The following is a 24,167-nucleotide window of genomic DNA, read 5'->3' as shown; positions in this document are numbered from 1 at the left end:
ACGGTAACCAGCGTAAACACATAAATGAGTAAAAAAATACACATTTTTCATATTTATATGCAGCTGTCAAAAAATGTGTATATTTGGAGATCCTAAAATGTGTAAAAAAATACACATTTTAAGTATGCAGTACCAGTCAAAAAATGTGTATTTTTATACTCATTAATGGGTAAAAAAAAAACTTCAAACTTTGCTGCATCCTGCTTTGTTTACGCATGCCATTTGCTAAATAGTGAAGAACAGCAGGAAAGTGGAGGAACTACGGTCCAAACTGGACAGTGCGCAATGATGGACTTTCTAGAGGGTAGGTGATTTATACTTTTTTCATAGTTTTTACTTTTAGTTTAGTTTATATACTTCATATACTGATTTTTGTTTTTCTTCCCTTGATTTGTTTTCCGTGCTGAGCACCAATGCTACCGACGCTAGGGAGGAAGCTCCCATACCTGGACCCTACCTATCGACTCGTCAACTCATGAACCGGGGACCAATGGCTTCACTTCCCTTCCGAAGGAAGGCGTGATCCTCGGCGTGATCAGAGATGTTATGCCTCAGAACATCCTGGCAGCGTCGACTGGGATTGAACCCCTTTCCTGCTGGGGTGAGAGGTAATCACGTGCCGCTACTTATTTTTGTTGATGGCATTTCTTTTTTTAATAAAATATTATTGTATTCGGCAGTCTTTATTTTACCATTGACACAAACAAGAAAATTCTGATGTTAATAAAAAACCTAGTAAAAAACCATAATCTAGAAATGATTACTTTTTACACATTTTGCTGTAAAAACCGTCCTTGAAAAATGTGTAAAAAATACACATCTTTTGACGTTTGCTGGGTTTACACATAAATGTGTAAACGCAGTTTACACATTTTATGAGTAGGCCCCTTTTTTCACGAAATGTGTGAAATTTTACACATTAATGTGTTTACGCTGGTTACCGTGTACGGCTATTGCATCTACACGGCCGATGAGATCAATTCAAAATTCGCATAAACTTACACGACCCCTGAGAATAACTCAGAGAGGGAGAGGGACTGACTTCTTCTCAGAGGCACGGTGAAATTTCTAAAATCTGACTGAATAGCTCTCTCAATTTTTCTCATATTAAAAAAGTATTTCCCAGAAAATCGAGGAAAATTTTACCTACGTTTTTGCGAATTTGGAAAACGAAACTCAAATTTGAGTTTGTTAATCCACCGTGTAGCTCATGGACTGAGTAAGATTTTACTCATATTTGAGAACAATGTTACTCAGTCCATGAGTCACCTTCAATGGCCGTGCAGATTCAATCATTTTTTCCAGAAAAGTGATGAAAATATTACTCACCCACGGAATAACTCCACTTTTTGAGCTTATGAGTCGAATTCAACTCAATTTCGGGCTACTCTCATTATCCGTGCTCGATTAAAACATAATTTTAATTTTGAGCTACTGAAGTTTTTATGAAAATGAGTAAAATCCTATTGATTTCTGATATGTTCACAATGGTCGTGCACAGTGAATCATTGACTAAGGTCCACAAGGTTTGTGTCTTGAATTAGCCAAGCCACCCATCCTCCGTGCGTTGGGTAAAAAGTCCGCTTCGACTACGCTGCCCGGTACCGTTAGTTCATCGCTCTGACAGCAAAACACTGTGTGGAGATAACAACGCGCTTAAGCGTTCGTGCCTTTGTTTACACTTTTCGTCTCAAATTCGGTTTTATTCTGGTGCGATATTACCGTTTGCATATCTGCCGCGCGCGCCGGAAATGGCACCAACTAGACAAGCGCAACAGCACCACACTGTGAGCACAATGTTCCAACTGAGCACCAACTATGAGGAGCTGAATGTGATCGGCACAGGTATGTGTGAGTGGGGTTGTGCGGTTGCGTATGTGTGCGGGAAATGATGCAAACGGCGTCGGTCGCTTATGAGAAAGGATTCCGATGCATTATCCTGAACCCGTGAATGTTAAGAAAATGTAATAATAGTAATGTTGAAATGTGCAATTTTTAGGCGCATACGGCACCGTCTACAAAGCACGTGATCTCAACAACGAAGGTAACATTGTAGCCCTGAAGAAGGTTCGAGTGGCCCTGACCGAGGATGGTGTACCAATGTCGACGCTACGGGAGATTGCTTTGCTAAAGCAGTTGGATGCCTTCCAGCATCCGAACGTTGTCAAGTAATGAAAATGAATCTTCTTTTCTCACTGAGAAGCCACCTGTTGCTGACGCTTCCCCTGTGTGAAAGCGATAGACTTTCATAAATAACCATCTTCGTTTGCAGATTGTTGGACGTTTGCCATGGACCTCGTCTGGAGCGAGAGGGTCAACTGGTTTTGTTTCTTGTTTTTGAACATCTTGAACAGGATCTGGACGACTATATCAAGCGGCTTCCACCGGGAGGAATGCCTCGGATGGCCATTCAAGTAGGTACAATTAGCCTTGGTGAGGAAAAAAAAAACGGTATCTATGGCACTTGATTAGGCCAAACCCTCACGTAAACTTCATATTCAAACTACGTAAGCAAATCGCTGACGATGGATTAACTAGTCAGAGTTGTAGCCTTGCAGTGACTTCAATGAAAGTGTTAACCCTCAGCGACGAACCACCTGGCAAAGAGTAAGACAAATGCACAGGTGGTAAGGTTCGATTTAACAGGGTGTTCGTAACGCTGTTCTATTTTGTTAGAGCTAGTGTAAATGTGCCAGTTTTGGCACTGTCCCTAGAGCTTGAACGATAGTTCTTACTATATATTTTTATGATTTTATTTCCACAGATTGAAAAGATTTTCTAACTTCATTAACTAACTGTTGTTTAACGCAACACGACCGAAAGGGGGTATTCTTCCGTAAGAGCAACCGTAACGGTCGTTGTCATTTGCGCGACATCGGTCGCTGCTATCAATTTACTCGCTGTAGTCCGTACTAGAACAACTCAGAGGGAGAGATAGGCGGAGAAAACAAAATACAATTCGGCAGCAGGGATTTGTTCCTAAATTATCTTGCAACCCTTGCTAGAAGCTAGCATTTCAAATGACTTTTATTTTTGATTCGATTTACGTGCAAAATAATAATTGATTGCATTGCAATATTTTGCACATTTCTTGGTGCCATTTATTAACCACCAGATCAATAGAGTTAGAATATTGTTTTTGGTTCCAAAAACTAGTTGAATTTGAGAAGCACACTATACATCAAGAGCAAATTTTCATTATGTCGTAAGCAACATTCGCACCAATTCGAGAAAAATATAGTTTTGTTTTGATGACCGAAAAGTTATTCCTATTTCCAAGTAAACACATATAATCTCATAGTGATAGCAATGTTTAACATATTTAGCAGGGTTTTAATCATACAAATGCAAATCGCTAGCTTTCATGCTAAAAATACTGGTTTTTGAGTCAAAAGTTATTATACGTCGTTTGGTGGCCCCTATTGTTACTTAAGTCAAAGTGTATTTACCAGGATATTCGGGAGAATTATCAATTACGTCTCCTTACGTGCAGCCCATTCATCATTTTAGGACCACTGAAGTCATCTTAGCAACAAACAGTTCGATTTATTCACTTTAATAATGAGAAAGCGAAACGACGAACGTACACTTTTCACGGGTTTCTCAGCGCTGTTACTTAAGTCAAACGGCATCTCCATAGAAATTGGGTGACTTAAGTAACATCGAAAACTATTTTGATCGGAAGGTGATTACGTCAAAAAGCAATTTGACTGGTAAATAAATTTAAAAATGGGATTTGAACCCAAATTCGGACAGTATATCGACAGTGAGCATTCATAAGGGCGAATACGCGATGATCGATTCTCTTCATCGATTTTCTCTTTGCATTGCTACAGCTAGGCGAAACAATTTTCTAGAATTTGTTCAATGCAGAGTAGTAACAGGTTGTATTGGCTATCAAAAGCAACAGCAAACGCAACGAGAAACGTTAAATCTAGCGAGTTATTAACAAAAGAGAAAATCGACGAAGAGAATCGATCATCGCGTATAGGCCCTTATGCATGCTCACTGTCGATATAGCGTAATAGCAGGAGAATCGATTGACACTGATAGCTCGACTTTGTTTACCTTTGTTACATTCGACGGAATGAAAATTTGCTCTTGACATAAAGGTGATTGAATTTCTGTCTTGGAGGCGAACCAGCCTAAGGCTGAAAGCCTCCTAAATAAAGCTAAATTAATTAATTAATTGAATTTCTGTTCGATTGCAATACTCTCCAATTTATTCTAGTAAGAATAAGAAATCCTCGGAAAAATTCTAATTTGAATGTTCGATTGGCTCAGATTTTGACAGTTCATTTGGCTCAAAACATTCTCTCCGCCCATCTCTCCCTCTGAGTATTTCTAGTCCGTACCGGTAGTGAGCATTTTGACATTTCTACGAATAGCAACCTTTCTCCCGCGCTGCTAAATTTGGTAACGCGCTTCTCACCGAGAAGCCACTGCTATTTTAGTTACTCGTATGGCAACCCCCGATACGGTAGCTGCGCTATGATGAGGGCTGCTAAAATGAGTTTAGCAGCGTACCGTTACGGTTGCTCTAATGATAATCTCTAGAGCACTCGTATATAATTGCACTCTTTATTGCGGAGATTATAATATTCCTGTGTGAATTAGGAAAGAGTGATTCAAAGATATTGCATAATTATAGTACAGTGGTTAAGGTTATGTTTAGGCATAGGCATTATAGTTTTTAATAATTGAGTAGCTTTAGTTTTGTTTCCCCTAGGTGAGATTTGTCCTCACGTTCTAGTCAGGTTTTAAGTGCGTTCTTGCTGTAAGTAGTTTTAAGCTTTAATTTTAGAAGAAATTTCCAGTTTGTCACTAGTTTCTTACCGGTGTGCATCCAGATTAGGATTTAAGTTAGGTTATTGTGTTCATTTGTGATCGTACTGATTCTTCGTTTGTAGGCTAAATTTCTAGTTCATGTAAATAGTTTAGGTTTAACAACAAAATTTACTATTTAAATTCAATTATAAATGTATAAAAACTTCAAATTCTATCGCATAGAAATGTGTTCTGCTATTTTTCACTTTTATCATTTCGACAGTAAACATGCATAAGGGCGTAAACGCGATGATTGATTCTCTTCGTCGATTTTCTCTTTCTGGAATAACTCGCTAGATTTAACGTTTCTCGGTGCGTTTGTTGTTGCTTCTGATAGCCAATACAACCTATTACAACTCTGCATTAACAAATTCTAGAACATTGTTTCGTTTAGCTGTAACAATGCAAAGAGAAAATCGATGAAGAGAATCGATCATCGCGTATACACCCTTATGCATGCTCTCTGTAGAGCTTTTCGACGTTTAACCAGCGCACACTAATGCCAACCGGTGGAAACTAACGATTTTAAATTGGCTCACTACTTGACTAACCTATTGGTCCCAAGCAAATCGATTAACGTACCCCATTCTAGTCGAAATTCTAGTACTACACAATGTTTGTTTTGATTCGCTATAAAAGTTTGACACATAAAATGAGGGGTTCCTGGATTTTTCTATGTTTCAAGGGGCGCATCGATTAGCTTGGGACCGAAGATAGTACCAGAGCTGAGCCAAAAAGTTGAGCACGTTTCTTCGGGACCTAATAGTCTTAGAGTTACCTCTATGCTAATGCACCATTTAAATTGACGGAGTGCGAGCAAGAGGGAAACAGATTAGTGGGAAAACAAGCCATCGCTGTGTGCTAGATAGAGAAAAACGATTAAACGTCAAAAAGTTCTGTTCGATGTGATCAAGTTTAATAACCTCTAATTCAACAGTTGCAACAACATGCATAAGGGCGTAAACGCGATGATCGCTTCTCTTCATAGATTTTCTCTACACATTGCTACAGCTAAAGCGAAAAAAATTTCTGGAATTTATTCTTTGTAAAGCTTAAACAGGTTGTATTGACTATCAGATGCAACAGCAAAGAACCGAAAGCTGGATCACATTAATCAAACTCGTCTGGATTTTTGAAACGCAGCCGACAGTTTGACATTATCGGAAGGCCGAGGCATTTTATAGGTTTAATTGAATTGAAGAGATAAGCCTGGTGGTAGAGAGCAATGAAATAGAATCCAATTTCAATTTGGCGAAAAGTAATAACTTATGTTCGAAACCAATACGTAGTATAGTCGCTATATTCATAGTCTGGTGGATAGAATTTCGATCTATCGAAAAGCGGAACCAATTCAATATATTGTAGACCAACAATTGAAAAGGTACTATCAACTTTTATAAACAAAACGTTGATTATTCTTTCTTCGCCAATCGAACGCAAATTACCAGCATCATCGGATAAGCGAAACTTTCCCCAACCCAAAGATGGTGTTAGCATAGAGGTAACTCAAAGACTAGAAGGTCCCGAAATAACGTGCTCAACTTTTTGGCTCAGCTCTGATACTCTCTTCGGTCCCAAGCTAATTGATTCACCCCTCGAAACAGAATAAAAAACCAATAACCCCTCATTTTATCTGTCAAACTTTCATAGCGAATCAAAACAAACATCGCGTAGTACTAAAATTTCGACTAGAATGGGATATTTAAAATCGTTAGTTTCGTATTGATTGTTGGTGTTAGTTTGCGTAGACGAGTCTTGAGTCACGAGAAAAGGGTTTCCTTAGATTTGTTCGCAATAGCTGATGTGCTCTTTTCTGTTTTTGGTCGTGATTTGCTCGATTGGTTCCGCTATTGGACAGTTCAATTGGTTCCCGAGATTCTATCCGCCAGACTATGAATATAGCGACTATAATACGTAGTACGTAGAAAGGGAAAGTTTCTTTCTAACCATCGGTTGGTAGTGATAAGTTGGAGCCTCTCTGAGTCCCATACACGCTGCAATCTGGTTGTATAGCCAGGCTGGGTTGATGCTCGGTTGTATCTTAGAGGTAACTCTAAGACCAGAAGGTCCCGAAGAAATGTGCTCAACTTTTTGGCTCAGCACTGGTACCAACAATCAATTCGAAACTAACGATTTTAAATTGGCTCACTACTTGACTAGCCTCTTGGTCCCAAGCAAATCGATTAACGTACCCCATTCTAGTATAAATTCCAGTACTACACTATGTTTGTTTTGATTCGCTATGAAAGTTTGACAGTTAAAATGAGGGGTTCGTGGATTTTCCCATGTTTCGAGGGGTGCATCGATTAGTTTGAGCATGATTTACCGTCCACGGTTGCTACTCTGTTATTGCCAGACCAGCTGTAATTACACAGAGAACCAATAGACGATGCTTGGGACTAGCAATCATCCTCAATGTGTAAAAACTGGTGATCTCGAATTAGGCAATACCAGCGGCAGCCGCGCCTGAACGCAGGCCAAGAAAGGAATGGGTAGGAATGTGTTGACGTGACACTCTCTTTGATGGAAGCCGAGGAGTCCCTGCACTTCCACGAGGAATCACAGGGATGTTGGGTAAGAGGGTTGGGTTAGCAGCAGGGTTCGTTTTGATCGTTTTTTTCGGGTTCGGTTCGATCGTATAACGCGAAGGAGCTTGGGATTGAACCCACGGTCCTCTGCTCAGTAAGCAAAAACGTCTGCCACTAGGCAGACGAGCTCCTTTTTAATCATTGACGAATCTTGAATGTGGATGGGTCTGAGACTAGACTCATGATGTTCTGCTCAGTAAGCAAAAACGGTTGCTCTAAGGCCACCGAGCCTCTCATATCACATTATAGCGTTACTCAAGTTTTTATAACTCTTCAAACCCGGCACCGACGACAACGAAAAGTTTTACAAAATACACGATAAACAAGCGATATTTTAATATTTTTAATATGAAAGGATCTGGGACCGCGTCTTTCTCCTCAGTAAGCAAGCCACTGCAACCGACGATCTTTGAAATCCTAAAACTAAAAACTACGAAAGAGTACTTAGGCCTTCATTAAGATCCACTTTCACGCGACGTTCAATGTTTCGATTTTCTCTTTACGCATGGTTCAGGCAATCATAACAAGCTATGACCGACGTGACGATTGTTTAAGACCTGGTTAAACAAGCTATTCAAATAAAATTATGTTCTCGAATTTCACTTGGAATGTAATGAACAACAGAAATACGCGATAATTCATATTTTCAGCGGTTGATGTTTAATTTTAAATATACCAACGGTACTGCCTCCGACTACGACGGCAATTACGACAGCGACTACAACGCAACGGCGCCTACGACAACGACAACAGAGAATTTGTAACTTACCATTTGTCTAGGATAAACACCTTTGGCCGGCACCTCCACTGGTTCTTCATGTCTGCTATCTGCCACTGTTTGCAAAATATCTAATAGCAATTACCTTTGTTGTGATACTTCATGTATTGGCATGGTGATCTGGGAGGAGGTTCGCATCTAATAAAAATTAATTTCGTTAGTTAATAGAAAAACTGTTTGTACAATCTACCTTCCATATGAGTGAGTAGATTCAACAATAATTTTCTGCTTTTTTAATCAAAACAAAATATGTTTGTTCAATCACGAGCTTCTTTTTTAATCAAAAAAATATGACTTAAAGAAAATTTTGTGATGCTTCCAAAAAGAATTTACATTTGATGTAAATAACCTGAAATGTGGTATTTTTTTCGTATTGTTTGTTTCTTGCAATTTTGAACTAAAATATTTACAACCATGTTCGGATATTAAACAATATGTATTACATTTACAAAATTACAGCACCTAAATGACGATTTTTGATTTACTTTGTGTAAATTAATCGTTCTCATTTCAAGATTCTGAATGTTAGAAATATTTTTTCTTTCAGCTATTTCGTAAACTTCAAATAACTGCAAATAGTCGTGAAATTAAATGGCTGAACCTGATCCGAAATTAAATGTTCTTATCTATGACTACTTCCTCGCTCACACTAAACGATTTCAATAAATTTAATAACTCTAAATCTTCTACACCGAGGGCGAGCGTTTCTACTTCCCGCTCTTCAAATCACAACTTCCTATCACCAGTTGAAACAGTTGACGTTTTTTACTACACTCGCTTCGTTGTCGTGCACGACAGTCTGTTTGTATTCGAACACTCATGCTCTACCGTCGTCTCTCTCACACAACACGAGCGGTAGAATAACATTCGAGCTAAAAGAAAATTATCAAAATAGCTATCATATGACATGTGTGATTTCGTTGTAATTCCTCAATTTGGTGTAAATCAAACCATTTCTGATCAGAAATATTATTACTAGGACATCATTGCTTGCTATTTTCAGAATTCACACAAGCACATCATCAGCAGCTCCTATTATGAGAAAAAACTTTAATACATACATTCGTGACGGTCTTCAGCGACAGTGTCGTATGACAGAGCCTGTCATACGACATTTTAGTTTGGTACTGTACTATGATAGCTTGCTTTGCAAGTGTCGGAGGCAAAGGCAGTCAATTATCACAGAAAATGTGTCGACTACCGTGACCGCTTACAAGACTGCCTATCACCGACAAACCGACATGAATGATCATACAAATTACAAAGAAATTTCTGCTCAAATAATAAAAGAAAATAAGATAGAAAATATTTATCGTAGCCACACGCGTACACAATTTATGAGTTGGTTCGTGTCCAATCTATTTCGGACAAATTATTTTTATCTAGATAAAACATTTCTATGGTTTTGACAGATGGGATCGCTGCACATTTGAATCGACCGTTATGGATTCTCGATCAAGAGTTAAGGCCCAAGCGCAATGACAGCGGTAGCGGAAAAGCCCGATCTGAGTAAGCCTACTTGTCGGGTTGAAAACTAGTTAGAACCAAATCGACTTCGGTTAGGCATCTTGATGTCATTTGTGACAACAGTCAAACTTTCCGTTTCCGTTCCGCTTCCGCCCACATTGCGTTTGGGCCTTTAAGTTTAAGTTTCATGTCGGTTTGTCGGTGTTTCCTATAAAGAGTCCTTTTTTTCCTCCCCCTTAGTCTGCGCCGCGAGTGAGGTGAGGTGACAAAAGTCACCGCAAGTGAGGTGACTCTCCGTGTACATCAAATAGCGGTGCAGAACAGACCTGCCTGTTAGCATGCTGTAATTAAATGCCGGCTCACACATAGACAAATATTCAGCTAATTTTTGAAAGGATAGTTTTTGAATTTAAAAGCAATGCCTACTTACTACTTCTTCGCATTTCAAGCTTATTGCATATCGCATATTAGCTTATTGCGTGCTCTCAACTTAGTGTTCTATAGATGCACTTCCACAGTTATTAATTGAGAGCTTTCGATGCCTGTACCATTTTTGCATTGCATCTATGCCCAGGGAAGCCGAGAAAATTTCCAACCCGAAAAATTCCTAGACCGGACCGGGAACTGAACCCAGCCACCTCCAGCATGGTCTTGCTATGTAGCTGCGCCTTTACCGACTGAGCTAAGGGAGGCCCCAAGCAATGCCTTTGTTTCTAATAACAATACTGTAGAATGAACACACCGATTTTTTCTTTGATTCAAGCAAAACATATTAATATATTTGATTAAAATATGCCTTGTTTCTCTGCGTGTATGAGTGCGTTGATCAATGTTCAGAATGGTTCATAGCATGAGATTCGCATATGTATGAAATTAATGTTTACCGCATATGATATCGACGCGGGGAATTTTTTTTAGAGTTCTATGCAGAAATTAAAACGTAGTATTCATTACACTTTCAGCGCCTCTCCCGCGAGCTTCTGACTGGTGTCGACTTCCTGCACTCGCATCGAATCATCCATCGTGACTTGAAACCGCAGAATCTTCTAATCTCGGCCCAGGGTCAGCTAAAGTTGGCCGACTTTGGACTCGCCAAAACGTACGATTTCGAAATGAAACTTACGACCGTCGTCGTTACGCTGTGGTACCGGGCACCGGAGGTACTGCTTGGTGAACCCTATCACAGTTCGGTCGATATCTGGAGCTCCGGCTGTATCATAGCGGAAATGTTCCAACGGGTTGCGCTATTCCCGGGTACATCGGAAGGCAATCAACTGGAGAAGATTTTCGAGTAAGTTTTAGCTACATTGCTCCAAGATAGGGAATCTGTCTGTACGTCGACCTTTCCATTTTCAGATTGACCGGTAGGCCTTCGGAGAGCCAATGGCCACGAGGTATTTCTGTTGCGAGGGAAAATTTCCGACCAACACTACCACGAGAACCGCGCGAACTGTGCCCGAAGCTGTGTGATTTTTCCAACGATCTGCTTAAGAAAATGCTCGCATTCAATCCACGCCAACGACCTTCGGCCATGCAGTGCCTTCAGCATCCCTACATTACTCAGGAGCCGATGTGAATTGTCATTGGCCAACAGAAAATCTACAGCCATACAACCCATTCTCAGAGTTACGATCATATCATTTGGCACCACCCAGGCACCAATCACCATCTTTATTTTTCTTAATCATCTCTAATTAATTTGCCTTAAACATTCGACTACAATAGTGTAAACCTCTATTATAGTGTTATACATATTAAAAATATGTGTGGGTAGTAACTTGGTAACATGGGTGGTTGATGACATGATGGTTAATAGGTAAGTGAAACTGCCAAAATAATGCATAAATATATTACAGATTTCAACTGTGAAAAACCAGTTTCATGGCATGTACAACCATATTAATGATTTCATCCAAGATCTCTCGTGACGGAGAAGAAGACATACATCTACTGTACAGTTCTAGACCAACAATTGAAATAGGCGGAACAACCAAACGTAAACAGTTTCTGGAGAATCAAAATACACCCACGCAAACTAACAATACCATTCAATAAAGGAAGTTTTCTCTATCACATTGTGGTGTTAGATTGCGTGGATGTGTTTTGATTCTCGAGAAATTTGCGATCAAAGCCATTGTTTACGTTTGGTTGTTCCGCCTATTTCAATTGTTGGTCTAGAGTTGATTTAATTGTGGCCTAAAATCATTTCAATGTCTATTTTTCTGTATACAAAACGTTTTCGAGATGTCATTTATTATTATGTACGAATACAAAATGGTATCGCATTGTACCAGAACTGAAATGTGATATCATTTATCGTGTAGAAATTATGAGAAATCTCTGAACCAGCCTTTGACTGAAAATCGCGAAAATAAATTATTTAAAAAACCGATTGGCATGAATGTTCCATTAGGCGATAAGTTCGGTTTGACTTTCGGGAAAACTGATGTATAAACACTGGAAAAGAAAAAAAAAGAAGTAATTACTCAAGGATGATATGCTTTCTTGATACATTTTGAGTTAAATTTCACTTTCGACAAGAAGAACAGCAATGCACTTAATGGAAACTCAAATTGTGAGATGCACGTTTATAATACCTTAGCACAGAACTTTTTAATTGCTTACGTGCTTATACTAAAGAAAGTAGGCTCTGGGTGCATTTAACAAATAATGCCATGTATAAATAATTAAAAAATGGGGTAAACAAACGAACAAAAAAAAAGGAAGATTATCGAGTAGGTAAGTTGCTTCATCATAAAGGTAAGTGAATCACTAAATGTTGAGTAAGGAAGGGTCCACCAGGACACCCGATTGAAGCGAAATGGATGGGTACAAAAATACCAACTCCCTTTCTTTAACTTTTCGTTAATAGAGGGCGAGCTCTTCTCCCCACTCGTTGGGGCATTAGACTGATGCAAAATTTTAAATTTGCACTCTACAGTGCTCAAACGGTTCCAAATTGGGCCCTGATTAGCCTCCCAAAATTTGAACTCATTTAGTAAAAAACTGACTTGGCACAAACCATTTGAAGTTTATATGGAAATTACTATGGAGAAACCATAATTTCGGTTCATATCTATCTCAAAATTCACTAGTTCACTCTACTTTAGAAACTGATAACTAAGCTTGTTGAAAATTTTCTCAGCTACAACTTTGTTGAAGACCAGTTTTCGATCAAATCTAAGGAACAAAAATTATTAATGATTCAAGTCACTGATGTCTTATGATTATGCTCAATCAATTGTTCAGCCGGCAACATTGGCGTTTATGGCGCGTAGAATAGAGGACAAAAATCATGGCTGCAGAATACAGTGTTGCCCACAATACAGTTGCTTAATATTGCCATAAGATTATCAATCTCTTAATCAATTAATAACTATTTCATTTGACGTTTGGCTGAAAAACGATTTTCTGCAAAGTTGTAGCTGATAAAAATTCCCATAAGAATAGCAATAGAATTTGTTAACAGTACAATATGTAAAAAGGCTAGAAGACAATGAACAAAAAGTGTTGTTTTCCCATAGTAATTTCCATATAAACTTCAAATGGTTTGTGACAAGTCAGTTTCTCACTAAATGAGTTCAAGTTTTGGGAGGCTAATCAGGGCCCAATTTGGAACCGTTTGAGCACTGTGGAGCGAAAATTTCAAATTTTGCATCAGTCTATTGGGGCATCCTCCTGTTGGATGATTTGTTTTTTTACCGGTTCTATGATCCTGTCGTTGGAGGGAAATACTCATTTATCTAGTGGATGCACGTGGGCGATAGTGCCCACGGATTCACCCAAACCATTTTGCCCCTTCATACAATGGCAGATTGAGTAAAATTAGAGGTCATTAAACTTGATCAAGTCGAACAGCGAGGATAGTTCACAGTCTATTGACAGTTGTGACGTAGGACTACGTGGTCTTATATAATACATCTTATTTGTTAACTGCAACAGGAGCTTGTGTTTTGTGTAGGAATAGGAATTTGAGCGGGGTTCTCTCTGTTTATACTCTTTAGTATGACGTATTGCAAGGATGGCCCACAGCAATTCACGAAGAGCTACTGATTCCGATCAATAGCGCTGCGGCTTCTTCCTCCTTTATTGGATGCTCATGTGGGCTACAGCTCACCACTTGCAGGCAGTCTTTTGTTGTGTACTAGAGAACCCCATCACTCACCACGCGGTGATTGCATAAACACCGTTTGGTGAGACCGGATGGCATTCAACTTTGAAATCTGTGTTAGGGAAATCGCTTTTCGCAGGCAATTGGTGATAACTTTAATTATTATAACAACAGTGACAATTTTCAACAGTGACATTTAAAAAAAATGATAAAGTCTTAAGTTTAACAGATGCGTAGACATATTTCTAATCGATTGGTGATAAAATTATTGAAATTGGTCCAGGGGCAGCTGAGTTATTAACGTTCAAAATCTTTCATAATTTTGTTACATGTTCTAATTTCGGTTTTCACAAAGTGTACCCCCATATAGAAATCACAGACGTAGTCCTACGTCAAAAATACGGTTCGAACGAAAACGAGAATAAGGGCGAATGTGTGGTTCAAACAACATCACATAATTGCTGAAGTTCAAGCGTTAGAGGGCTACAAAATGGTGAGTGACAATCTGGAAGGAGCGATATACCTAGCTCCGGTCCTCACAAGTTCCTACCTCACGCCCCCACGAGTCATATGATCATAAAAGACTGCCAGCTGAAACATGGACACAGCTGGTTGGCGTAGCCTGGGCAATGTTGTCAATCCGACAATAGCAGAGTGAGGAGGTACGACGCGAACACTGGCGCGGTAACCATAGCACGGTGCTTCACCAAACCCGAGCGTCTGTTCACCATGGAGGTGCGGCTCGAACAGCGTCTGACTGGCATCCAGCGACTGAATAAGAAATGCTCTTCCCCAGAAGCTACACCTAAGATGGCAGCCCCATCACGGCGCATAGGAGACCTTAGGCCAACCACCTACTGTCTCTGAAACCTTTACAATTGTTACAGAAACCAACAGAGAAAGACATCGAACTGATTTAACGGCAACGACTTTTAGCTCAGCAGGGTAAACTGACACAACTCGCCAACGAGGTGCGACGCATGAAGCTATAAATCCTGAGACTGAGTGAAGTTCGTTGGTCAAACTTTGGAGAACACAAACTGCCGTCGGGACAGGTACTACTATACTCTGGTATTCAAGGTGAAAACGCTCCCCGCCATCGTGGAGTTGGTCTCCTACTTAGCGTCCAGGCAAGTGCTGCGTTCATCAAGTGGGAGCCTGTTAATGAGAGGATAATCGTTGCCAGATTTAGAACACGGGTTCGTAACCTTACCATAATCCAATGTTATGCGCCAACCGATGCTGCCAAGCTACAGGACAAGTCAACAATGCCGTCGTGGATAAGGTTCCAAAGGGTGACATCAAGATCTACACTGGCGACTTCAATGCGAAGATCGGCTCCGACAACACGGACTATGAGCGTGTCATGGGACGCCATGGTCTCGGCGAAATGAGTGAGAACGGTGAGCTGTTTGCAGAATTTTGTGGCAATAACGAAATGGTGATCGGTCACGTGGGTTTCCCGTGATGGACATACCGAAAATCAGATCGACCACATCTGCATCAGCCGAAAATAGAGACGGAGCCTTCTTGATGTCCGGAATAAACGCAGCGCCGACATCGCGTCTGACCATCACCTTCTAATCGGTGAAATCCGCCTACGCATGGCGTGGATCCAGCGACGGGAGGAGAGACTCGGGCGGCGGTTCAACACACGCCGGCTTGAAGATCCAACGGCGCATCACTCGCGTCAATTCCGAGGCCCCATCACTGCAGGAGATTGAAGCAGCTATCCTAAGCATTAAATCCAACAAGGCTCCAGGGGTCGATCGTATATCAGCAGAGATGCTCAAAGCTGACCCCATGCTATCCGCACAAATGTTGCATCAACTATTCTGTAATATCTGGGACACTGCGACTTTTCCGGCCGACTGGATGCAGGGCATCTTAGTGAAGGTCCCAAAGAAGGGGGATCTGACTGTGTGCGACAATTGGCGAGGCATCATGTTACTGTGCATTGTTCTCAAAGTTCTGTGCAAAGTTATCCTGAATCGGATACAGGAGAAGATCGACGCGACTCTCCGACGGCAGCAGGCAGGATTCCGTGCCGGAAGATCTTGTGTGGACCATATTGTGACGCTCCGCATCATCCTGGAGCAGGTCAATGAATTCCAAGAGTCCCTTTATTTGGTATTCATGGACTACGAAAAAGTTTTCGACCGTCTCAATCACGAGAATCTGTGGGGCGCCCTGAGACGCAAGGGAGTCCCGGATAAAATCGTCAACCTCATCGAAGCGCAGTATGAGGCTTTCACGTGCAGAGTTCTGCATAACGGAGCCTTTTCCGACCCTATCCGGGTAGTCACTGGTGTGAGACAAGGATGTATACTATCACCGCTACTGTTTCTCATCGTAATCGACGAGATCATGGTAGGTGCAATTGACCGTGTACCGAACCGTGAGCTGCTTTGGCAGCCTATCACCATGGAGCATCTCAACGACTTCAATTTGGCTGATGATGTTGCTCTACTAGCACAACGGCGCTCTGATATGCAGAGTAAGCTCAATGACCTAGCCGAACGCTCCTCTGCGGCGGGTCTCACCATCAACGTCAACAAAACGAAATCGTTGGATATCAACACGGGCAACCCTTCCAACTTTACGGTAGCGGGGCAAGCAGTGGAGAAGGTCGAAAGTTTTCAATATCTTGGCAGCCAAATAGCGTCGGACGGTGGGACCAAGAGCGACATAGGTGCACGAATCAAGAAGGCTAGGGCTGCCTTTGCGAGTTTACGAAACGTATGGAGATCCAACCAGATAAGTCAACGCACCAAAATCCGAATTTTCAACTCGAACGTGAAATCTGTGTTGTTATACGCCAGCGAGACGTGGTGTGTATCAGCGGAGAACACTCAAAAGCTGCAGGTCTTCATCAACCGATGCCTGCGGTATATAATTCGTGCTTGGTTGCCTCACAACTGGATCTCGAATGCCGAGCTCCATCGTCGATGTCATCAGAAGCCGATAGCAACAGAAATTCAAGAGCGAAAGTGGAGGTGGGTCGGCCACACACTTCGACGGGGCGGAAACGAAATCTGCAAGCAAGCGCTGTATTGAAATCCGGCAGGACATCGCAGCAGAGGCAGACCCAGGGGCTCATGGCGGCGGAGCCTCAATAAGGAAATTAAGCAAGTCGATAGGAATCTGACCTGGGCCCAGATCAAGGCAAAAGCGAGCAGCCGCCCAGGATGGAAGTCTTTCACGTTGGCCCTTTGCACCGCTGGTGGTGCACAGTGATGGACAACAGAGTGGACAGGCGGACACTTCAGGCACCCAACAGGCAACGGAATACCGGGCGGAATCCGGACAATGCGTTTCGTGATATAACAAGAAAAACTTTCACACGCGGGACCGTATACGATTAGACACGTCTTTATTCATTCGTTTCGGTTACAGACTGATTGGTATGAGAATGATGTTCTGCTTTCGCTCTGTTCCTCTCCAGTTACCAGAGATGCGGTGCAGTGACGGCGTTGGGATAAACGTCGCCCCCACTGTATAGCTGACACTCCTCCTCGACGTCACGGAGCCGATGCCACCCGGTCATGGGCACTGACCAACCCCATTGCTTCGACGAATCGTTGCTGCTTCATTGCACCTAGCGGTTTGGTTAGAATGTCCGCGACCATCTCCTCCGTCGGACAATATCGGAGAGTGACCACACCTTTATCGACCAAGTCCTTGGTGTAGTGTACACGGGTATCGATGTGCTTGGATCTTCTAGACTTGCGGTCGGTCTCCACGAAAACGATGCAGCTACGATTATCCTCCATAACTGTAGTCGGCTCTGCTTGGTGTTCTCCCATCTCCTCCAACAGTTGCCTCAGCCAAACTAACTCACGGCACGCTTCAGACAGGGCCATATATTCGGCTTCCATGCTGGACAAAGAGACGCTCGTCTGTTTCCGACTCGCCCAGCAGATCGTAGCTTTTCCCAGCTGGAACAGGTAGCCGGAATTTGACTTCCGGTCAGAAGGGTCCCCGCTCCAATCCGCGTCGCAGTATCCGACGAGAACTAGCTGCTCACCATTCGTAGCAGACAGCTTCAACTTGCAGTCAGCCGTTTTCAGCAAGTATCGGACGACGCGCTTCAGTTCGACCCAGTCGGTCTCCGTTGGGCTGCTGATCTGCCTGCTCAAGATGGATACGCTTGCGGCTATATCCGGTCTGCTGTTCACTGCGATATAGAGTAGTGCGCCTACCAGACTGTGGTAGCGCTCGTTCGTATCTAGAGGCCGGCTGTTTACCCGGCTACGGTAGTATCCTGGGTCAAGCGGGATGCTCGAACCTCTCGCGTCTTGTAGGCCGAATCGTTGAGCGAGTGCACGGATGAATACGTTCTGGTCCAGGCTGAAATATCCATCTTGGTCCCGGGTCACTCGAACGCCCAGAAACTGATTAACTTCACCTAACAACGTCAATGAGATCTTCCTCTTCAACTGGTCCTCGATAATCCTAATCTCCTCCTGAACCGTACTCGCCACGATCATGTCGTCAACATATATCAATAGGTAGATGACGTTGCCATTGGACAACTCCTTGACGTAAAGGCATGGATCTGACACCGACTGTGTGAAACCGAGCTCTCTCAACATCGCACTGATTGTCTCATTCCACACACGTGCGGCCTGTTTCAGGCCGTAAAGGCTTCGCTGCAGTCGACACACGAATTTCTCCTTCCCAGGAACGACGAATCCCTTCGGCTGCATCATATACACCTCTTCCTTGAGCGTTCCGTGAAGATAAGCGCTCTTTACGTCGAGGTGATGAACGGACATCTTCCGATGCCCGGCGACCGCCAGGAGAGTCCTCAAAGTTGTCTGAGTTGCCACCGGAGCGAAAACGGCATCATAATCCACTCCGAATTTTTGCGAGAATCCTCTCGCTACTAGTCGAGCCTTGAATCGAGAGATGTTGCCGATGTTGTCATGCTTCTTCCGATACACCCACTTGCAGCTGATTGGAGTACGACCGGCTGGCAGTTCGACAAGCTTCCATGTTTGGTTTTCCATCAGCGACCGGTATTCTTCCGCCATAGCTTCCTTCCATAATCCTTGCTCGGCGCCCGACACTGCTTCTTCGTAGGTCGCTGGCTCCTCCTGCGCCTGCATCGCAACGCAGACGACGTAGTCTTCCAAACGCTTTGGCAAGACACCCCGGGTGCTCCGCTTCTGCCTTTGTTGGGTCGCTTCCGTTTGGTCGGGCTGTGCCTGTTCATCATCCCCGGAGAAGTATTCCTCATCATCATCTTCCGGATCCCTTGGCGATTCTGGATTTAGTGCTTCAACTTGCTTCTGCGATTGGCTGCTCGAGGCCTCCACCTCTACAAGATCCTCTTCGGTTGGAGGCAAACCATCCGACACTGGTTTCTCCTCCTGAAGCTCCACAAAACGAGCATCGCGACTAATGGTGATTCCGTTTGTATCCGTATCGAGGAATCTATAGGCCTTCCTGTCACTGCAGTAACCCACGAACAGTAACTTCTTAGCCTTGCTATCTAACTTCGACCGTTTAACCTCTGGGATGTGAACAAATGCAGGGCAACCGAACACTTTCAGGTGCGACAGTGATGGTTTCCTGCCGAACCACCTTTCATAAGGCGTCGTATCGACAGCGCGGGATGGCAACCTATTCTGCAAGTAGGCAGCAGTGGCCACCGCCTCCCCCCAGTACTTTTTGTCAAGATCTGCATCAAGAAGCATACAGGTGGCCATTTCTTGTAGGGAGCGATTCTTACGCTCCGCCACTCCATTCTGCTGGGGAGAGTAGGCCGCGGTGTACTGCGCTTGAATGCCCTCTAGCTCATAATACCGTTTCAGCTCGTGTCCGGTATACTCACCCCCGCCATCTGATCTAATAACACATGGAGCCCGACCAAACATGTTCTTGACGTGCGCGACAAATCTCTTAATGCAATCAGTTACATCGCTCTTCCGCTTCAGCAGACACACGACAGTGTATCTACTAAAATCATCAATGATTGTCATTAAATAGCGGGCACCCCCGGGCGTGACGTTTACCATCGGTCCACACACATCAGTGTGAATGACGTCGAGAACACGTTGGGTACGATTAACCGCGATTTTGGGAAATGGAATTCTACATGATTTACCTTCTAGGCAAGGTTGACAAACCTGCCGGATCCCGCAATCCTGAACCTTGAAGTTTTCAGATAGCTCCTTCCTCCGGATCTCATCCAACGCCGCTGGATCCCGATGACCTAGCCGACGGTGCCAGGTATGCTGGCAATTCTGCAGGTGCCGAGCCTCCTTGCCCAGCCGAGCTTCCTCTGCAATCTTCAACGCGAACAGACTGCCGCGGGGTTCCGCCACAGCCACCACTTTGCCTCCCGCGGACAAAATTTCACACCGCGAACCACAGAATTCCACTTTCAGTCCATTTTTCACGAGTTTTCTCACCGATATGAGTCCACTGTCCAATGAGGGCACGTATAGGACGTCTTTGAACGGAATATCCACCAAACGGTTGTCTCCATTCACACACTTTACTGTGCCATTTCCGAGTCCACCGGACATCGTCTCTGACCCGTCGGCCAAGAACACTTTCACTCGCACACTCGTGTCCAGTTCATTGAAGAATGACCGATCGTTCGTCATGTGGCTGGAACACCCACTATCAACGATCCAAGGTCCACTGCACTTGGTTCCAGCCACAAAACATATCGCCAACTCACTTTCTTCAGCCTGTTTGGCCCTCGCACCACCGGACTTAGCTTTCGAATCACGCTTCACATCACTACCGCCCGGGCCACCTTTTGGCTGCTGTGGACAATTTCGCTGAAAATGTCCCGATTTACCGCACCGATAGCACACTTTCTCATTTTTCTTCTTGCTGTGCATCTTCATCGCCGATTCACCGGAGCTCCCCGACCGTTCGCATCGACGCTGATGCTCGTCGATCAGTTTTTGCTTAACCAGCTCCATAGTCTGGTCGGCGTCCGGTCTCCCTTCGAGGGCGGTGACCAAACTGCCATAGGACTCCGGTAGGCTACGGTAGATCATGGCGATTTTAAGCGGCATCTCCATCTCCTGGCCGGCGCACGCCAGCTTATCGAACAGCTCTTCAAGTTCATACAGGTGCTTCTCAATATTGTCCCCTTCGTTCATATTTAAACTGCAGATACGACGAAGCAAGGACACACGTGACGTCATCGACGTCTTTTCGTGGAATTCTTTTAACTTGTTCCACGCGCCCACTGCCGAATCAACACCACGCAATAAATTTAGCTGGCTGTCCTCAACGGCTAGGACAATCATCGCCATAGCTTTTTCATCACTGGTTGTCCACTCAGGTGTGACCGGCTCTGGCTTTTCGTCTTTAATAACACTCCAGAGTTCTTCGCGCTTCAAGTACATTTCCATGCGCATCTTCCACACAGGGAAATTTTGATTGTTCAGGCGAGCGAACAGGAATTTATCACCCATTTTCTTCTCCGACCGACACACGCGACGAGAATGAAAAACGTCAGGCCCTTTCCACCTGTTACGCTAGGAAAACAAAAAATCTTCCCGCCTTCGGAACACACCAACGACTACGCCAAAGGAAAAACGCGCACCACCAGAGTCAGAGTCAGCTCAGCACCAAATTGCACACGCACACTACTACAGTCGTGCGCCCCGCAGCTTGAACAAAATGCTGCCACCGAAAGAACTGTACCGAGCCACCGAAACCACGCCGAAACTTTTCGTGCACTAATGTCTTCCGCAAAGCACTTTTCGTCCCACAAAATACTTTTCCTTTTTCACTATCTCTGGGCCCATAACCTGATGGACAACAGAGTGGACAGGCGGACACTTCAGGCACCCAACAGGCAACGGAATACCGGGCGGAATCCGGACAATGCGTTTCGTGATATAACAAGAAAAACTTTCACACGCGGGACCGTATACGATTAGACACGTCTTTATTCATTCGTTTCGGTTACAGACTGATTGGTATGAGAATGATGTTCTGCTTTCGCTCTGTTCCTCTCCAGTTACCAGAGATGCGGTGCAGTGACGGCGTTGGGATAAACGTCGCCCCCACTGTATAGCTGACACACAGGACCCTTAAGTAAGTAAGTCAAGTGTTAGAACAGTTTTCCTTAATTGAATGTTTCGGGGTTGGCATCGCTCTTTGGAGCATCAATTTTGACGGTTTTCATCTAACTGGGTAGACTCTATCCATTTTTGGGTTGTTTTCAAGTAGTGTGTATATAACCAGTCGAACTAAATAGGAGCGGACTATATCGGAAATGCCCCACCTTGTTTACATTTTCTGATGCTCGCAGGTTGACATTAAAGTGCATCGGTGTATGTTTGTGTTTGTGCGCTACATCGGTTGCATGTTGCATCAGGTTGACGTCTCTGACGTGCCGATTTTCTTTTATTCGAGCAAAAAATCCAGCCCAGTTGTTAGAAAAGTGAACCACTGTTGTTTATCCTCCGGAAAACATACGTTTTTCATTAGGCTTTTCCAGTTTTTAAACGGATTTCACTCGGCCCTGTAGCCGCCGGAAACAATGATCAAAGCGATTCTGGTGTTCAACAATCATGGGAAACCGCGGCTGTCCAAGTTTTACCAATATTTCGTGAGTAATTTTCTGTCAACTGCAAACTCACAGATCAATGGAAGAGAAATCAATATTTTGATTACGCTAGCATATTTTAGCTTTTTCTGCAGCTTAGAATCAACGATGATTTTGTTTGCATTTTAGAACGAAGATATGCAGCAACAGATTATCAAGGAAACGTTCCAGCTGGTGTCCAAACGGGACGACAACGTGTGCAATTTTCTCGAGGGTGGAAGGTAAGTGTCATGTCTCAGCAAAAGCTTCCAGTTGACTTATCATGGTTTTTGTTTGTTTTAGCCTAATCGGTGGTTCAGATTACAAGCTTATCTACCGGCACTATGCCACACTGTACTTTGTCTTCTGTGTAGATTCATCCGAGAGTGAACTTGGCATTCTGGATTTGATTCAGGTGTTTGTCGAAACGTTGGACAAATGCTTCGAAAATGTTTGCGAACTGGATCTGATTTTCCACGCCGATGCCGTCCATCACATCCTATCCGAGTTGGTGATGGGAGGCATGGTGCTGCAGACAAATATGGCTGACATCTTGGCCCGGATCGAAGATCAGAACAAACTACAGAAACAGGAAGCTGGCCTGTCGGCGGCTCCAGCAAGGGCCGTCAGCGCCGTGAAGAGCATGAATCTACAGCAACAGATTAAGGATATAAAATTACCTGATCTTCCACAAGCTATCAAGGTAAAATTGTTAGCTGGCAATGTTTCGAAAATCGGGAATTGAAACTCATTCTGCCTGTTTTAGGATCTGAAATTCTGACCAAACACAAACTTTGATACGTCGTTACTCACTAAGATTGCCTCCGACTCGTCCTACATTCCGATCAACAGCAGCGGCTTAGAAGGGTTCAACTTTGATTCATACCAATCGGAGTGTCCTCTGGCAAAGGAAACGGCCAGTAATGAGAAGCACCAGCAGAAAGCCAGACGAAAACCGAAGAAAGCTGGCAGCACTCGCAAGGCGGCAGGAGTGGATGACCGCGAAGGAGAAGACGAGTGCCACCTTAAGATGGTTTAGGGGGAAAATTGCTGCTTTCATTACGATCTACTTTCAAAGTCCTATCACACCAGCCAACCCTAATCAAGAAAACACACAACGGAACGTGAAATCTGCTTCAGGAACTCTATTCTAGCCGTAGGCTGCTTCAAACTCAACAAGAAATTAAGAAACAAAAAACAATGGCAAACAAAAACCAGAATACAGTGTCGGTAGTCGGATGTTGTATTATTTAATTAATGGAGATACACATTTTTATAAGGTAGATTAGGTGGGTTTTTACTGGACTGTGTAGTCTATGATCACCATCCTAAGTAGCGTTACGCTTTCGTCACTGGTCAATAACGTAGTCTGGTTCCGGTGGTGAGGGGATTGTGGCACTCTGAAAGCGAAATTGACAGGTTTCATGTGTCAAACACATACTTTACAACCTCTTCTTTTAACTTAAAAGTACAAAATATCATTATAGCATTTAATGATTCCAAAATTCCGAAACTATTTTTTTTATAGCAAGTGAGAGGAAGCAACCCGAATTTTTTTTTCGGCACTGTTTATGGCAAAATAGTGAACTTTTCATGAACATTAACGGTAAATAACTCACCGACACTAGCGGACCGTGAGCTCCAGCACACTTGTGATTATCAGCCTTGGACCGCCACAATGTTGGACAAAGTTATAGAACCTAGAGTCGGGATTTTCTGAGGTATAAAATGTCTGATCACGGGGAGTAAAGCCGTTGGTCCCCGATCCATGAGTTGATGAGTCGATAGCACAGAGCACAGGCGTTGAGGCTCGAACAAAATTTCTCTAAA

General features: G+C 43.3%; 2 protein-coding genes across 2 annotated transcripts; both read left to right on the top strand.

The window, feature by feature from the left end:
• The first annotated feature begins 1,625 nt into the window (after window positions 1-1,625).
• Cdk4 (Cyclin-dependent kinase 4) lies at window positions 1,626-11,659 on the top strand. Its single transcript, XM_065217288.1, has 5 exons — window positions 1,626-1,845; window positions 2,000-2,168; window positions 2,273-2,414; window positions 10,623-10,951; window positions 11,017-11,659. The coding sequence occupies exons 1-5, from the start codon at window positions 1,752-1,754 to the stop codon at window positions 11,234-11,236; spliced, it is 954 nt and encodes a 317-aa protein (XP_065073360.1). The 5' UTR covers window positions 1,626-1,751; the 3' UTR covers window positions 11,237-11,659.
• A 10,535-nt stretch (window positions 11,660-22,194) lies between these two features.
• On the top strand, window positions 22,195-23,620 carry or (AP-3 complex subunit sigma-2 or). The gene is made up of 4 exons (XM_065217266.1): window positions 22,195-22,361; window positions 22,488-22,579; window positions 22,641-23,040; window positions 23,104-23,620. The coding sequence occupies exons 1-4, from the start codon at window positions 22,293-22,295 to the stop codon at window positions 23,116-23,118; spliced, it is 576 nt and encodes a 191-aa protein (XP_065073338.1). The 5' UTR covers window positions 22,195-22,292; the 3' UTR covers window positions 23,119-23,620.
• The last annotated feature ends 547 nt before the right edge of the window (window positions 23,621-24,167 follow it).

The sequence above is a fragment of the Ochlerotatus camptorhynchus genome, unplaced genomic scaffold (assembly GCF_037179485.1).
Source record: "Ochlerotatus camptorhynchus isolate MF236.1 unplaced genomic scaffold, CSIRO-AGI_Acam_v1.1 ptg000071l, whole genome shotgun sequence".
Taxonomy (NCBI): Eukaryota; Metazoa; Arthropoda; class Insecta; order Diptera; family Culicidae; genus Ochlerotatus; species Ochlerotatus camptorhynchus.
The sequence above is the reverse complement of the archived record's forward strand: the minus strand, read 5'-3'. Positions and strand labels throughout refer to the sequence as shown.